Source organism: Cheilinus undulatus, linkage group 9, assembly GCF_018320785.1.
Source record: "Cheilinus undulatus linkage group 9, ASM1832078v1, whole genome shotgun sequence".
Classification (NCBI taxonomy): domain Eukaryota; kingdom Metazoa; phylum Chordata; class Actinopteri; order Labriformes; family Labridae; genus Cheilinus; species Cheilinus undulatus.
In genome coordinates this window covers 34,384,617-34,401,499 of record NC_054873.1, presented here as the reverse complement: position 1 = coordinate 34,401,499, position 16,883 = coordinate 34,384,617, and the positions used below count along the sequence as shown (strand labels likewise).

Sequence of the window (16,883 nt, the reverse complement as noted above, 5' to 3'; positions counted from 1 at the left end):
TATCTTTATACTACAATTGTTTGACACACATTCACTGCACTGAAGTGATCCTCATGTCACTAAATGCCAGACCAACACCAACATTTTACCAGTAAGTTCAGTGTGCTTGCTGACTGGAAGGGGCAAGAGTGGGTGCCTTTGGAAGCACTTTGTCATGACTTGATTTGATCAGTAAAGTTTGATTTGTCATTTTAACGCCAGCTTTTAGTTTATTTTGTCTAGATGTTACTGTGGAGTAGTAATGCTGTTAATTGTTGTTCTAGTGTCGGAACACCAAAATTCCCATTTACTAAAATTTACCTTTTAGGTATTAACCTTAAACGTTAACCATCAAGACTAGTGACTCCCCCCTTCCACTCCTAACTGTGACTGACTCTGACTCCAGCTCATTAGAGATTTTTTTAGCTTGACTTTTGTACAGCAGGAGGATTTGGAGCTTTGTTGTCCATCTCTAAACAGTTAATGGTTATGAAAGCATTCATTCCCACTACACTGACTGAATTGCTATAATGAAATCTGATCCACATGTTACAGTCATATAAATCTGTACAGAAGTTCATAGAAGTAATCCTATCATGCACAAAGAAGTACAAGCTCACATCCTCAATCTGAGGCTGTTTACCCAATATTATTACAATTAATAGAACACCTATTTTGCATTTTCTATTCTTTCATCAACTGGATAAGTCTAATGACCCCCACAAAGGTGACCAGCATTGTTCAGCAGCCTGGGAAAAAAAAGAAATGTGGAGGTTGATGAATAACGGCCCAGCTGGTCGTGTTAGCTGCAATTAGCCCGTCTGAAGTCCCACAATTATGTAGGGAATGGCTGACACTCACAATGCCACCGTTCTGCTGCTGAATCAATACATAATTGTAATAATTATCATCCCAATGTCATTTGCGGATACGTCCAACTCTTCCAGAAAAGACGATTGAATTAGATAAACACAGAGGGATGGATGGCGGGCACATACCGGCTCTTCAAGTGCAACATTTCACACAAAAGGTACCTGGACACCTCATCTGAGCAATCATGGGTTGACTCAGTGATGACGATGAGTCAGCCTGGATGTACAGGTGGAAAGGACTCTGCAGCACCTTTACGGCTGACTGTAGACCGCAGCGAGGTAGGAGAGGGTGAATGATCAGCTACAAATCACAGTCAGAAATATCTAACATTCACATTATCAATATTTCAATCACTGTCATGGCTGTTATCAAAGTGAAAACCTATTATTGTCCCCTAAATGTAATATATTCTTTACAAGCAAATACTGGTGTTAAAATGTACTCATGCTGAATTTTATTATGTTTACCATTTTCTTTTTAGTTTTAGTTAGACTAAAAATGACAAATAATGAAAAAGAAGCCACCAACTGTCAAATTTATAATTTCTGTTAAGACAGTTTACAAGAAGTATGGTCCAAATTTGTCCTAGCAGCAGACTTGATCATTTTAACTGAGATATAGTTATCATAGAAACATGACCTAACAGATGCAGGGTGTCCTTTAGAAAGAAAATGGGCTTCTGGTGCTCCAGTCTCTTAAATTTATCCTGGTGTATCATAGTGGTCAGCAGTGGATTCCACATCTGGGACACTTTAAACAGTTCCTCCATGTAAGGCAAGCATGCATGTTCTCTTGCCTGGTGAGCACGTTGCTTCCAACACCAAGTTCAAGTTTTGTCTTAGTTTTACCACATCATAAAATTTCAACTTCTAATCCATCGTGTTCCTTCAGTCAATTGAGCATATAGCGTTAGTTCAGGCAGGCCACAGAGTCAGGTGCTGCCATGAAATTGAGATCAGCTGATCTCCTGCAAGCCCTCATCAGCTGACAGCCAGCTGATTTACTTTAGTGCACCCTATTGGCTAATCACACTCATGCTGCCACATTTGAACTTCTCTACCCTTGCTACACTCTGCTGCTCCCTCAGCCAGCTGCATTTTTTGAAACTCTCCTCCACCCCAGCTCCTCCTTTATTCTGATTCTGACTTTAGTGTCATTCTGTTGTCACTGCTATCTACTCTCCTCTGGGATTTTTACTGCTTCTCTCCTTGCCTCTGGCTTTCCTTATGGGCACAGGAAAGGACCGTGTGCTGATCCTTCTTGATGCTTTCCATGTAGGCTTGTGGGAGGGCCAGGGGATCCCAGAACAGCCTTGAAAAAATAGTCCTTACTGAACAAGAATTCTTGTCCAATGCTGTATTTTATTGACTGGATAGCTATACCCATGAGAAACACCCTTATGATTTTAAAGGTTTCATCTTGTTCTTCTAGGTTTGTATTTTTTTCTTTTTGGGATGTTAACATTACACTGTTTCTTTTGATAATGTAAATGTGTGGATTTTAATTTTCTGTTTGTGTATTTGTGAACCAGAGGAACTCTACTTCATCAGTAGAGATTGACTGAGTGAACAAAGCTGATGAATTGTTCAGATTTCATGTCTGTCAAAAGGCAGATCCATCTAGTAAGGCTTCAATCAAAACTATTTTTGCCTGTTACTAGACCCATCAGTGACATTAGACCAGAAGGAGGCAGGAAGGGCTTAGTTTTACTGCAAGGTGGTAAACAATGGCTGCATCCAGAGAATCTATTAGCTTGATCAGTTTTTATCAAAACTTTACAACATTTCTTTATTTAAAGAAGAGCTAAGAGCCACTCTGAAAACTTTTCTTGGTCTGCAAGATGTCTACTGACTCTTCTCCCGCTCCTCTTCAGCATGAGTTTAATTAACTAAGTGGCTCCACCTTCAGTAGGCAAAAACAGCGGCAGCCTGCCAGGCTCACATTATGTAAACTTACTGGAACTGCCCATTACACCATCATGTCTTGTTACTCTAATTGGCACGTACTGAATATGACTGACAGAATATTTAACCAATGACCTTTTGAGAATTGCTTGAAAATTTCAGCCCCTCCCAAAATCACTGATAGAAATGATAAAAATTCCATGGATGTGTGGATGGATATGTATAACGGTCTAGCTGGCATGTCAGGTTATGAATGAATGAATGAGCGACTAAATCAGTGTCCCCCCTAAGTTGTCCATCTACGGTGGGGTTATGGGGGGGCCAATTTCAGCTTTCATCGGGCCAAAGGTGAGGTACACCCTGGACTGGTCGCCAGTCAATCACAGAGCGACATATAGAGAGAAACAACCTGGCTCACTCGCACTCACACCTATGGGCAATTTAGAATCAGTCAATCCAACAAACATGTCTTTGGTGTAAGGGAGGAAGCTGGACTACCTGGAGAGAACCCATGCATACACAAGGAGAACATGCTAAGTCCACACAGACACCCTATCTGACTGGAATTTGAACCAGGAGCCTTCTTGCTTAAAGCCACCATCACTAACCACTACTCCACCGTGCAGCCTCCAGCTAAGCTGCAGCACAAATAAAATGTTGATTTGCCTCTTACTAGCAAAAAGACAACTTTAAGGGACAGAAATAACATTTAACTTTAAGCATAAGCCATAATTTGAATCATTCAGCATAACAATAACACAAAAATGTCTTAAAATTAATGAAGCGAGCAAAGTGAAATCTCCGTATTTACACCTGATTCAGAAACTATTATTTACATACTTTTACCCCTGAAACTAGACCAAAAAAAATCATTCTTTATCAATGAAGACAGGCAGAGTGTCATGTCTACAGGCTTATTTTAGTGTCTTATATTTTATTCATCCTCATGTTTCTTGTCTTGTGCTTCCTGTTTTATTTTGTGATACTGACCTCGTGTCTCTTTCCTGATTGCCTCTTCCTGCCTGTACCTACCATCTGTGATGACCTCACATGTGTTTCACCTGTGTGAAATTGTCTCCCTTCCCCTTATTTAGTCTTCCCCAGCCCTTTCCTCCCTAACCAGTTTGTCTTTTCCTTTTTCCTCGTGTTTTCCAGTTAGATCTTGGCCCAGGTTGTGTTCTCTGACCTAGTTTTGGATACTTTTTCCTGTGCTTCTTTTGGATTTTTTTGTGTTCTGACCCCGTCTGATTAAACCGACTTTGAATTTTGCCTCATTGTTTCTGAGTCTTACATTTGAGCCCTTTGTTTGGCTCAGTTCAAAACAGAGCTTTCTTGATCTTATGGTGCATTAAAAATCAAGGACAGAGAAATCTGGGACATTTCCCTTTTGATTGAATTTATATTGGCAGTTGTACACTCAAGTTACATGACTTGAAAAGAGGAGACAGAGAGAGGCAGATTTGTGATATCAGTTGATCTTGATCCTAATTCAGACTGTAGTCCAGCCTGTGCTTCTTGTCTTCATACTGACTAAATCTGGTTGAACCTTAATAAAACTGTTCTGATGAATGATGCTTGAGTCTCTTGGTGTTTTGAATGCATTTTTTCTTCAGATTTATTTTAATTTACTTAAAGAGGGATGGCGGACGGATGGATCAGGAATCACATTAACAATTAACAAACTTCACAAATGCCATAGAACAAACCATAAACTTGCAAATTGTTCCAGTCTTTGAATAAATGTCAGGCTACTGCCTGTTGTTCAGTCTTTTTATGTAAAAAGGTCAAGATAAGAACATCTTCCTTTTTGAAGATACTCCAGTTTCAGTTAAATTTTCCATCCTATTGTCTCTTTGCTTTATGCTTCTTTCTACATCCTCACCCTGTCATCCTCCAATAAAGGACAGATCTGCTGCCGTTGGTGCCCGGGGCCACATCAGTGCTCTTTAGCATTTCCATCCTGTGTGCTCAGGTTGGAGGAAGAGTCGCACTGGGTCCCTTCTTCTCTTCACCCGTGTGAGCATGTGTGGCCAGAGGTCTGCAGATAATCCTTTTAGCTTTGCTTGCCTGTGGGCACTACATCACTCTGCAATCATGTTAACCACCAAAGTCCACAGACAAAAGCGCTACAAATTCACTTGATGTGCTTGTTGGTGAGGTAAGGGACAGACAGAGTGGCCCTCACAGCAAGACAACGTGTTGTTCTTTCATTCTTTGTTGTGTGTCTGCCTCCCCCCACACTATTAAATCTAATTCACGGAGAGCTGAGGGGATTAGATTGTGCTGATAAAGTGACTTAATTTTCCACAGCTGACTTTTCTGTTGTCTAACCTTTAGACACAAGTTTAAATTCAGCTCTAAAGGTCACTGTATGGTATCCAACTGGTTCTTTAAAGCAAAAGCCTTCACTTTGCTTTAAGTACTTATCAAATAAACAGAAATAGAATAAACTAAAGAAAATATGTTATAGCATTACTGTTAGACATACCAGTGTTAAGAACTCATGTCTGAAAAACTATATATCAGAACTAATAACCAGAAACTGTGAGATGACAAATGCTGTAAATTGAAGAAGCTTTACTAAAGGTCACATATATTCTAGACGGCTCCAAGTTGGGATGCGTCTGACAGAGCCTGCTCATTGATTGATCAGAATTACCGCCTTTGACGTCAGAAGCCTCAAACAAATTACCCCATAAAAAGGTGGAACCTGTCTGAAAAAACTGAAACGCTCCGAGCGCATCGCACATCCGCGCTGTCACTTCCATCACAGAGAAAACTCGAATACATCTGTGCGTAAAGATGCCGCTTTCAAGCAGCTCCACATCCTCCACCAAGAGCATCCGCAGGGCTGCATCCGAGCTGGAGAGGTCCGACTCTGTCACGGTAAGCAGTTGAGATCGTGATTTTTGAATTGATCATAGTGTTTTCAGGGGAGCAGACTATTGTATTGCGCACAGAGAGCTCGGTTAGGCGATGATTACGCACAGGATGATGCGCACTAAATCAAAGCTACATTAAAAATATACAAAAGCGCTTTGAATATTAGCTTAAATGTTTGCTGTGGCAGCTTCTCAAACTTAGCTATGTCGTAGGTTTACCTCGACTGCATAAGTGTTCTAATGCGCATTTGGAGATGTAAAGCGCTCCCACCAATTATCCAAAGAGAGGAGCAGAAGGTAAGAAGCCCAGGTGTCATTCTTCTCTTTTGCTCTTTCTGTGAGCTCTGACGGTGGATTTAAAGTAATAATGATTCGGGACGACAGCACATAAAACTTTGTTTCTTTCTGGTTCAGTCTCAAAGGTTCCTGGGCAGGCGGCAGAGCTTGATCGAGGACGCGCGTAAAGAGAGAGAAGCTGCCGCAGCAGCGGCAGAAGCGGCGGAGGCGAGCGAGCAGATCGTGTTTGAGGAGGATGATGGAAAAGCTCTGCTCAACATCTTCTTCTGTTTAAGGAGCTCAAAGACGCAGGCTCTGTCACGGACGCTCAAAGTTTTCGAGGTAAGACGGGATTACTTTTTATGTTATAATAACTTAAATCTGTGTCAGAGGGATGGATTATGACCAAAGACAGAGGAAATGACAGGTTGTGGGTGTTACACCTCCCAGCTTCAGAATTCATCACCTTAGCAAAATATACTGTTATAATTAAGCCTGTAATAAGTTGCTAGGTTGCTGAAAAATCCTTCTGGTTATTTATCACAATTGTATGTGCATAAACAATGCACATGCAAATGTGTAATAATGGCTGCTCTTATATCACAGATATTTTTATTAAAGACTTGAGATGTTTTCAGTTTAATCATTATAATTCTATTCCAAATGCATCCTTTTTGATTAAGGTGTGCAATTTTACAAAAAGATATATTATAATGAAAAGCCCTCCTTTAGAGGAAAGTAATTTAGGGCAATAAAAAGTCTGATTTTTTACCAGTAAGAGTTCTTACATTTTAGAAGGAAATTTAGCTAAGTCATGTCCTTATCAAGTCTTTGTTTTCTAGCCAATCTTGTACAATTTTAAACATTTTCTTTCACAAATTGTTGCATAAATATTCTCCAGAATTCAGTCCTGGATGTTCTACATTTCCTAGAACAGGAACAAAGACCCCTCTTTGATCCTCCTTTGTCCTCCTTGCAGGACAAAAAGCATTATTCTGCTTTAAATAGTTAAGCTATTTAGAATCAGCTCAGCACACCTGCAAAAATGTGTTCTGATGATATCAATATGCTGATTACTGATAGAATAAAGGCTTTAAATGTGCCAGAAATCAACACATTCGTGCGTCTCTGACCTAAAAATTTCTATTGCCTTACCAGTATTCAGTGATTTCATTTGACATTTCTTAAATAGTTCATGAAATCAGAAATTTCAGCTCAGTGCCTCACATTTTTTGACCATTTACCATGCAAAAAGTGGAGTAAATTTGTCTTAGTTCAAGTCTTAAAAAGTGTAAAGGAACCCTGATGATTTTTACATTTTAATGAATAGTCTGTGGCTTACTTTTTTTTATGGTCTGCTTTGGCAGAAAACAAAAAGAAGAATGCAGTCTCTTTGTATTTGGCAGCACAAAACACAAAAACATCCCTGCTTCTTTGCATCATTGTTGGATTTCTGTATTTGACCGTGTCTATTAGATCAACTGTTTTTTAACATTTATTTTGCCCATACCTAGATTTGCCTCCAGTGTGCCTCGCCACATCATTTAAAAACACTGCATTAGAGCAATCTTTAATTGTCATTCAATTAAAACCAGAGGTACAAGCTCTTTATTCAGGTGTCAAATTGCCCTTTCAGTCTTTTAGCTGTTGACTGTTATGTCAAAGCCATGCGTCATGATTGTATCTCAGCTTTGTCATAACTTCTGTACAGTCCAGTACTTTTATGATCAACATTGAAGTATTGGTGACTTTATTTCAGACATTTGAGGCTAAGATCCATCACCTGGAGACGCGGCCACACCGGAAGCTCAAGGACAGCCTGGAGTACTTTGTCCGCTGTGAGGTCCACCTGTCAGACGTCAGCACTCTCATCAGCTCCATCAAGAAGAACGCAGAGGATGTTAAAACCACCAAAGAAGTCAAATGTAACTCCCTTTAACTGTGGTTTATTCACATATTAAAAAATGTTGTAGAAATCACAGAAACAGCACTGAATTAAAGTGTGTGATCTGCTCCATTTTTTTCATCAGTTCATTGGTTTCCAAAGAAAATCGCAGATTTGGACAAATGTCATCATCTGGTCACAAAATTTGATCCAGACTTGGACCAAGACCACCCTGTGAGTAACTCTTCCAGCAGCAGCAGAACCACTTCTCATTACCAGGTTAGGAGCTAAATGTTACGACGCAGAAAATGTAATCATACTTTGATTTATTGGATTTGAACAGGGCTACACAGACCCTGTTTACAGACAGAGGAGGAAGATGATTGGAGACATTGCCTTCAGATACAGACAGTAAGAGACAGTCTAATCCCAAACAGGAAAATATCAGTTTAAAACAGATAAACTTGATTGTTCCGGATAAATCTGTGCATCTGTCTGTTCTCAGTGGGGAGTCAATTCCCAGAGTGGAGTACACAGAGGAGGAGATCGGCACATGGTAAGAGCTGCTGCACGCACATTTGAAAGAAACACAACACCGTCAAGTAGAAGAATACAAATTTATTCAAATTCTTACCTTAAACCCTGCTTTTAAAAAGAAACCCTTTCTATTAAACATTTTAAATGTACTTCTCTGACATCTATAACTATCACATTTATTTCCACTTTGGTTTTCAGAAGAGCAGTATTTTCTGTCTTCTTTCAAGTTCAAGTAAAATCTGATGTCTTGGTGATCACTGTTTCCTAATGATTCTCCAGTTGTTGGCTGACCACTGAGGTCAGCCCTACAGATGGGTCTGTCCGTGTTTGACTGACTGACTGATCGACTGAGTAACTGAGTGAGTGATGCTACTTTGAGGGCCCTAACATAACAGAGTTGTGTTTGCTTGGACTGAATGTTGGCAGTGATGGCTGCCTCCACTGTTAACTAGAGCCATACATACAGAGGTGCTCTATGGGTGGGGTTTACTTGTGCTGAAAGCCGTCTAATGGCTGCCTCCACTGCTGTAAATACTCAGATATAGCTTTAGCCTCTGTTTCACCAGAACTGGGCCACATTTCTGTGTGACAAAGAATAAAACAACCCTATAAGCTTTTCATGTTGGGAAGATGTTTTCACTCTTCTGCCGACCTGCTTTGGCATGACCTTGTGATGTTGAGGGGGAAAAAGTAACTTCTTGTGTGAATACTTGTGAAAACAATGACTGCTCGAGGAGCGATTAGCTCTGAATTAGTCACAGCAGCACTTTAGTCAAAACTGGGCATTTCTTCATCAAAACAAGCGAAGATAGCAACACTAAAAGCTTTCTGTAACAGAAAGGGTGTTTTTGCTCTTCTACCAACCCACTTCAGCGTGAGTGATAGTTAAAAGGGGAAAGGGTTTCTTGTTGTGCTAGTGTTTATCGCTGCTACCTGAACATTAGCTCGGCCTTACAGTTAGCACTGAGAGCAACACGGAAAGCTTTCTGCGACAAAAAACGACATTGTCACTCTTCTGCTGCCCCGTGTTGGCATGACTATGCGATAGTTACAGGGACAGGGTAAGTTGTTACACAGCTAATGAGTTGTTGTGTCCCAGCTAATAACTGAACTAGCAGGTCTGCTAGTCATTAGCTGGGACTGAGCCGCAGCTGGCTGTTGTCTGAACCAGACAATGTGTCTTATCCAAACAAACGCAGAGAGCAACACTGAATGCTTTCTGTGAAAGAAAAAAATGTTCTCTCTCCACTCCTGGTCTGTTTCGGCATGGCTTCCCGATCATGGCAGTGGGCTTGTCCAGTATTGTCCGGCGTTAGCTTTTAGCTTGGATGTTGCAGTAGGACCGCTATCTTGTGCAGAGGAGAGGTTTTTGTGCACTTCTTGTAGTATTGTCTTCCCTTCCCGCAATAATGGCACAGAATAAAGAGAGCGTATAGCCTCATCAACTGCAGCTCAGCCATTGTGTGTCTGCGTGAGTTTCAATCAGATGCAGTACAAGAAAAGTAGGAGGGGAGGGGGATAACGCTGCTCAGGGTTCATCTCCACAAACACAGAAGACAGAGAGAGAGACACGGCAACATGTAGCTTTTTACATTTCAGTAAGCACTTACTGGTACTTTTGCTTAAAATAATGAACAAATAACAATCATGACACCGGTGACCTGAGACTGTATTTGGACTCTCGATTTGGGACTCCTGCAGAACCTTGGGTTTTTAATTTTTCCATCATTTCCTCCTGTTCCCCTGTCATTCTTTCTCCCATCGTCCCTTTCTTTTTGACCGTTCGTGCGTCTGTTATGCAGCATTGTCAGCTGCTCTCCTCTCATCCTCGTCTGCTTTCATGCTGCCAAACAATGACACACACAAACTCGACGCTCACGCACACACCTACACTGAAACGCACGCTAACATGTTGGTAGTGTAGACCTCAGGCTTCTATCTGTTGGAGGCAAAAGTTTCATAATAATTGAGGAAAAACACCTGAACTTTCTCCTCTTAAGAATCCTTTCTGACCACAGAGGACCACCGCATCAGCGCTGTGTGTGCATGCTCCAGCTGTGTGTGTCTGTGTCATCCATGTGAGCCAGGGGTGTGCTCTATGTTAAAAAATATTTGGTTAATATTCCCTTAATACTATATGTTCATGGGGAACAAATAAATGTTAAAATCTCTGCATTTGCATTGTCAAGAGAATGCTAAACACTTGACATGTCTTTATTTGCAGAGAATATAATAAATGTGCTGTTTATTGATAATTAACGGATATAAAAAAAGGATAGGAACACTAAAGTAGAAATTCAACTTAATATTACACATAGAAAGACCCTTACACACCTGTCTGAGGAGAATAACAAATGTTTATGAAACCTGCTTCAGTTTTTATTTTAGTTTAGAATAAACAGTTCTTTCCGTTAGTGTTTTATTGTTTAGTAATTTTTCCACGTCTTTATTATTTTGCCTAGACAATTTGACTCAAAGAAGAATGATCTGTACAGAACAAGGATGTCAGAAAGTCAAACTAATGGAAACTTATAAAGAGCTTTCTTTAAAGATATTTAACAGAAAAAACAGTTTACACACTAGCCTATATAAAAACAAATTTCTCATTATATTGCAACATTTTAAATGTCAGATATTTCATGACTGATCTTTTCTGAACTCCTCTGTCAGATCATTTTTCCGAGCTTTAGCAGGTCATAAACAGACTAATTATGTAATTTTCTGTCTAACCAGGAGGGAAGTGTACTCCACCCTGAGGGACTTGTACACCACCCATGCCTGCAGTGAATACCTCGATGCCTTCCGTCTGCTTGAAAGGCATTGTGGGTACAGTCCAGACAATATTCCCCAGCTGGAAGACGTGTCAAACTTCCTGAAAGGTAGAGATGAGAAACGACAAAAGGAAAATAATTCACAAAGGTTCACATATGGAATGATTTTCTCTTTTTCTGTCTCCTCTGTTTTTAAAACAGAGCGTACAGGGTTTATTCTGCGTCCAGTCGCAGGTCTCCTCTCAGCCAGAGATTTCCTGGCCAGTTTGGCTTTCCGAGTTTTTCAATGCACCCAGTATATCCGACATGCCTCCTCTCCTATGCACTCCCCAGAGCCGTGAGTAATACTGTGACTTCTATCACTAAGTCTAAGCCATGATCTTTTGGTAGAGGTTCAGATGTTGGCCACTAAAAATGGAGTTATCTCATATAAGAACTCCATGCTGTATTTCATGGTTTGGTTCCTTAATGCCCTTGTCTTAGTCTGTAAAATTATATAAGTTAAAATATAGTTTGAAGAAATAATAGCCAACTTTTTGGACTAAAGTTTATTTTTCTGTCTATAAAAGAAAGAAACATACTTTTTCATGCTAGGAACTGTTAGAATTATTTACCACTCTATAAGAACGGTTTTAAAATGAAATATGACTGACTCTCTAGTTTAGGACTTAAAAATGTGTGTTTTATCTTCCTCCTCAGTGACTGTGTTCATGAGCTGTTGGGACATGTCCCCATGCTGGCTGATCGTACTTTTGCCCAGTTCTCACAGGTGAGAGCTTAAGACTCTAGCAGACATGCACATTTTTATTTTTAAATGCTTCGCTGTTTGAGAACAATTTATTGATTATTAATTGCAGAACCTTGGACTGGCATCACTTGGAGCATCAGATGAAGATATTGAGAAACTGTCCACAGTAAGACTGCAGTCCTAAAACACCAGTAGAATTCTTACTCCTTAGAAAAGCTTGACTTTCTTAAAAAAACAAAAAAACAAAAACAAACAAACAAACAAACAAAAAACAGGTCCTAAATTGAAACATTGCACCTCTGGTCTCTATTTTCATTTTAGATTTGTCAGTCTTTAATAATTGTGCTATTTATAAAGTCTAAAGCTGTATTCATGTAAATGAACACACAAGTAAAAAAAACTTAGATTCATTTGATTTATTTTTATTCTTTTTTATCTTGTGTTATATAAATTTGTTTTATCTCTCAATTTTATTTCCCTTTCCTTAAAAAAAAAAAAATCAGGAAATCTTATAACCTAGTTGTAATAAAAATGTTTCAATTCTGTTCTCAATAAAAATTTAAATAACAAAAAATAAAACAATGTAGCTGAAGAAGAAAAACAAAAACAAAAAAGCAGTAAAAATGAATTTGAAAATAGAATAAATATCATAAATATAAATATAAATATAAATATAACTTGCATTTAAAAAAAATTACCCTCTAACCCTAGAAATTACTTGAAAATTATTCAGGCAGGACTCACTTGGATTTAGTGAGCCAAAATAAATAAATGGCCTGGAAATTATCTTGCAACTTATATTGAAAATCATCATCTTATTTCTAAGAAATGACTTGGTAAAATACCACCTAATGACAGAGAGTTGCCACAATATTACAAGGAATTCCTTAAAACTTACTATTACAGAGTTATTATTTGGTAAAATGACAACTTATGACAAGGTTATTACCACCTCATGCTTGAGAAATTACTAGACAAATTACCACTTATTACTACAGAATTACAAGATAATCAGGGTCCACTAAAATAAAATGCAACTTTCCTATGTGGAAGCTAAAGAGGCCAAAAATAAATGAGCCTTTCTGTCTTCTACGTTTTATTGAAAATCATGTTGTTTGCGATTCATCAGTTACATCTTATGAACACTCTGATGATGCATCAAGTCTTAAAGGATATAAACACAGTAATGTTGCATGCCATCCAGATGAATTAACTACCACTATTTTAGAGTTTTACAGCTAAATTACCTTTTAAAACTGCTCATTTTCCAAATTGACAACTGAAATTAAAGAGTGTAAAAACTGTTAATTACATTTAACTGTTAATTTACTTTACAACATTAAAAGATGCTCTTTAAATTGAAATTATCTCTTTGCCAGACAACTAGATTTATTAAAGTAGACTGAATGCCCAATCAAATGATGCAACAAACAGAAAAAAGACTTTATAGTTGCATGGTGTAAACAGGACAGGTTTTAAGATGCATTTTGGTTTAATCATTACTGTATGTTTTTTCTGGAAAAGACATTCAATTTTTTTTTTATTTATCGTAAATCTGGGTCAAGAAATCACCAAAAAGCCTCCTGGAAGTGTCCTGCAGCCTTCAAAAACCTAATATGATCCACACCACTTTAAATGTCGTTATGATTAAAAACATGCATGCTCATACAAAAACATGAGAATAAGTCCAATTTTGTGAAATTTATAAAGAATTTTAAGGTTTTGGATGATAAAATATGTGGTTAGATTAAGTTTTAAAATTGCAGTAAGTTTGTTGGGATGGGCTGGGTGTCCATCCCGTAATAAAAATGTGACACATAATAAATGAATGTCCAGCCTCTTCCTCATACTTTCTGTCTGTTTCCCATCAGCTTTACTGGTTCACTGTGGAGTACGGCTTGTGCAAACAGAACGGTGAGGTGAGGGCGTACGGTGCTGGACTGCTGTCATCTTACGGAGAACTTGTGGTGCGTCCAAGCATCCTCTCACCTTCCCTCAAAAGCAGCTAAAACTACATAGCTGTCAGCTAATCCTCCGTTTTTTCTTTTAACTGCAGCACTCGCTGTCTGATGAACCTGAGACAAGGGAATTTCATCCTGAATCTGCCGCCTTGCAGCCCTATCAGGACCAGAACTACCAGCCTGTCTACTTTGTTTCTGAGAGTTTCTCTGATGCCAAGGAGAAGTTCAGGTACTGAGCCACACATGCTTACCCCACATAAAACATACAAACACCCAAGAAAATACAGAAACAGAGGGAGAGGAAAAAAAAAATTAAAAGAGGGGTTATGTAAGGGCAGGGTCAGCGAACAGCCAGCCAACCCTCGAGGCCACAAACTTTAGTAGGTCAGGAGACAGCTGTTACTAATGTAGTATTCTTTACCAGGACAAAACACTGGAGTTTTATCTGGCTAACAGATCAAATGAGGCCTGCAAAACAAGTAGCTTTAGTGTCTGTTTGGTTATCAAGTAAAATACAGAACATTACGTTCGTGCAGCACTGGCTGAGGAAATATCCATTGAAGAATGTTAGTTATGTAAAGTACACAAAGACCTTAACAGTCCATGCTTTATGGGGGGTAATACAAGCAGGATGTAACAGTCCCTGTTTGTATACATAAAGGCCAAACTGTTTACTAGCATTAGCCACTGTCAGTCAAATAATGTCTATTTAGGCACAGACAAAACGTACTGGTGCTACAGCACCTTTTGTCTGTGCCTAGATTGGACTGATTGTGGTCTTATTGTCAGAGAACCATCACCAGTCCACCCATGTGCAAACATTTGGCAACAGTGCTAAAGAGAAACTTCCACAAACAACCTCAAGCAGATCCAGGCTCCCTGGTTCCATTTTAAGACAGAAAGCTACAAAGATAGTGACATGACTTGATGCATGAGAGAGATTGGACACACTTGAGAATTATTTCAGCGTCTCAGGCCAGGTGCACCATTGGTTAAAATCTTACCTGTCCTAGAGGTCTTAACATTATAAAGCAACAACATGTTCTCTGAGTCTTGTGCTGTTAGGCATGTGTTATTTACTCTTTACTTGGCACCTTTGGGTCAAATTTTGCACTCACTTGGTAAATATTATTTGACTACAAGCTCTTTAATAATGATTGTGCCTGATCATTACCAGCTTTTTAGCTAAGAGGAAAGACTTTAAATTCAAGATTTTGTGGATATGCAGCACAGAGAAGTATATACAACTCCGAACATTAAATGAGTGTTTGAAGTTTTCTCTGATCTCACCTTATTCTGATCCTTTTTATATGGTCGACCAGGGCATACGTGGCAGGTATCAAGCGTCCCTTCTCAGTGAGGTACGATCCGTTCACCAGCAGCATAGAAGTGCTGGATAACCCGCTGAAGATCCAAGGCTGCCTGGAGGGTTTGAAGGACGAGCTGAAGGTGCTGACAGACGCCCTCAGTGTTTTGTCATGATGACGCCCCCTGCTGTGCGACTGTCCCACTGTTGTTTGCTTCCTCTCTGCTCCGCTCTGTGACCTCTGACCAGACCGATGTGTTCCTCTCTCTGTGTTGTACCTCCAGTCTGATGATGTTTCTGATCAGTTGTTGCTTGTTTTTGCTGACTGGTTGGCCGACAAGGTTGCAACCCTTGAAAACCTCAACATGTGCAGTGGCGGACCAAGTTTCCAAAGATGTTTTAACTTCTTGTTGGTTCTGTGAAAAGATCAGGTTTTACTGACATTTATGCTTTTGAAGCAAAAGGTGTTGTGTTGGAAATGTGTTAAACTCAGAACCAAAAATAAAGGGAACCATGATAATGAATGTATTTAAGAAACCTCAGTGTGTATTATATCATTATTTTAAAATCAAATAAGCATAATTGAAATAATTAAAATGTGTATTTTAAATCATTTTTTTCTTTAGAAAAAAAAAGATGTGAAGTCCTGTCACACATCACTCAGCATTTGATCATAAATTTGCAGATTTATTGAGTTTAATGCTGTTTCTGTCTTGCCATGTAAATGCACTATTAAAATATGATAAAAACATAGTTTTATGTAATGTACTGTTGATAAATGCCTAAATAGAAGAGTATGTCAAATAATAAAAGAATGGCAAATCAACATCTTGCTGTCATGTTTTCAAATCAAACTTTTGGTTCAGTGGCAACCAACAATTTTACTCCACTCATCTTTGTGAAGCGGCTAAAGCTCTGTCAGGTGGCACAGAGATGGGGCGTGAACAGCCCTTTTATAATCCAGCCACACATTTTCTATTGGACTGAGGTCTTGGTTTTGACTCAACCACTCCAGAACATTCACCTTGTTGTCCTTTATTCATTTCTGTGTAGGTTTTGCTGCATGCTACAGATTGTTGTCCTGCTGGAAAAAAAATCTTTCAAGCCGTAGACTGAATAGAATTGTCCTCTAGGATTTTCCTGTATTTTGCATTCATTTTACCCTCTACCTTTACAAGTCTTCCAGGGCCAACTGGCGAGAAGCATCCTCACAGCATGATGCTGCCACCGCTGTGCTTTAAGTGGGGATGGTGTGTTTGTGGTGATGTGCAGTGTTTGGTGTCTGTAGTCTGATGGTCTTATCAGATCAAAGACCTGTCTACATAACCAACATCCATGCACAACAACAAAATTTTGTGCAGATATTATCCTATACAGCTAATCAACACTCAGACGTAACACACAGCCCACCTGCCATGATTACAAAACATCTAGAGAAAAGTATCAAGAAAAGGGTAATGTTAGTTGAGCATCTTCATACAACATAATGCACAAAAATATCAAAGTGAGGCAGGATGGGATGACCCCTTCTGCCATATTGCTCAAGTATAGTGCCATTTTGTGGGAAACAGTGATATTCAAAAGGTCAATTTTAGTTCAAAAAATGTTGTCATGACTCAACTTAAGAGCCATATGCACCCACTGGTGTAGTGGTGCCTGCACAGCTCTTATTTCTTATGCCTCACCTTTTTATAATCTTTCTTGAGGTTGACATATTCCACAAGACTGTCTGGCTGCAGACCGCTGATCTCAGATGCCCCC

At 39.3% G+C, this 16,883-nt stretch overlaps 1 protein-coding gene across 1 annotated transcript; it reads left to right on the top strand.

Annotated features, from left to right (window-relative positions):
• The first annotated feature begins 5,558 nt into the window (after positions 1–5,558).
• On the top strand, positions 5,559–15,298 carry th (tyrosine hydroxylase). Its single transcript, XM_041795759.1, has 13 exons — positions 5,559–5,642; positions 6,053–6,256; positions 7,674–7,839; positions 7,945–8,033; positions 8,143–8,210; positions 8,305–8,355; positions 11,070–11,215; positions 11,309–11,444; positions 11,807–11,876; positions 11,965–12,021; positions 13,727–13,822; positions 13,912–14,045; positions 15,139–15,298. Exons 1-13 carry the CDS (start codon positions 5,559–5,561, stop codon positions 15,296–15,298), a joined length of 1,461 nt encoding a protein of 486 aa, XP_041651693.1.
• The last annotated feature ends 1,585 nt before the right edge of the window (positions 15,299–16,883 follow it).

What these genes read in the sequence shown, in the direction of transcription:
- th (XM_041795759.1), top strand. Translation starts at nt 5,559, where the DNA reads ATGCCGCTTTCAAGCAGCTCCACATCCTCCACCAAGAGCATCCGCAGG. An exon ending in ATTGCCTTCAGATACAGACA is followed by an intron (nt 8,211 to 8,304) that starts GTAAGAGACAGT and finishes GTCTGTTCTCAG; the next exon opens with TGGGGAGTCAATTCCCAGAG. An exon ending in CATCTTACGGAGAACTTGTG is followed by an intron (nt 13,823 to 13,911) that starts GTGCGTCCAAGC and finishes TTTTAACTGCAG; the next exon opens with CACTCGCTGTCTGATGAACC.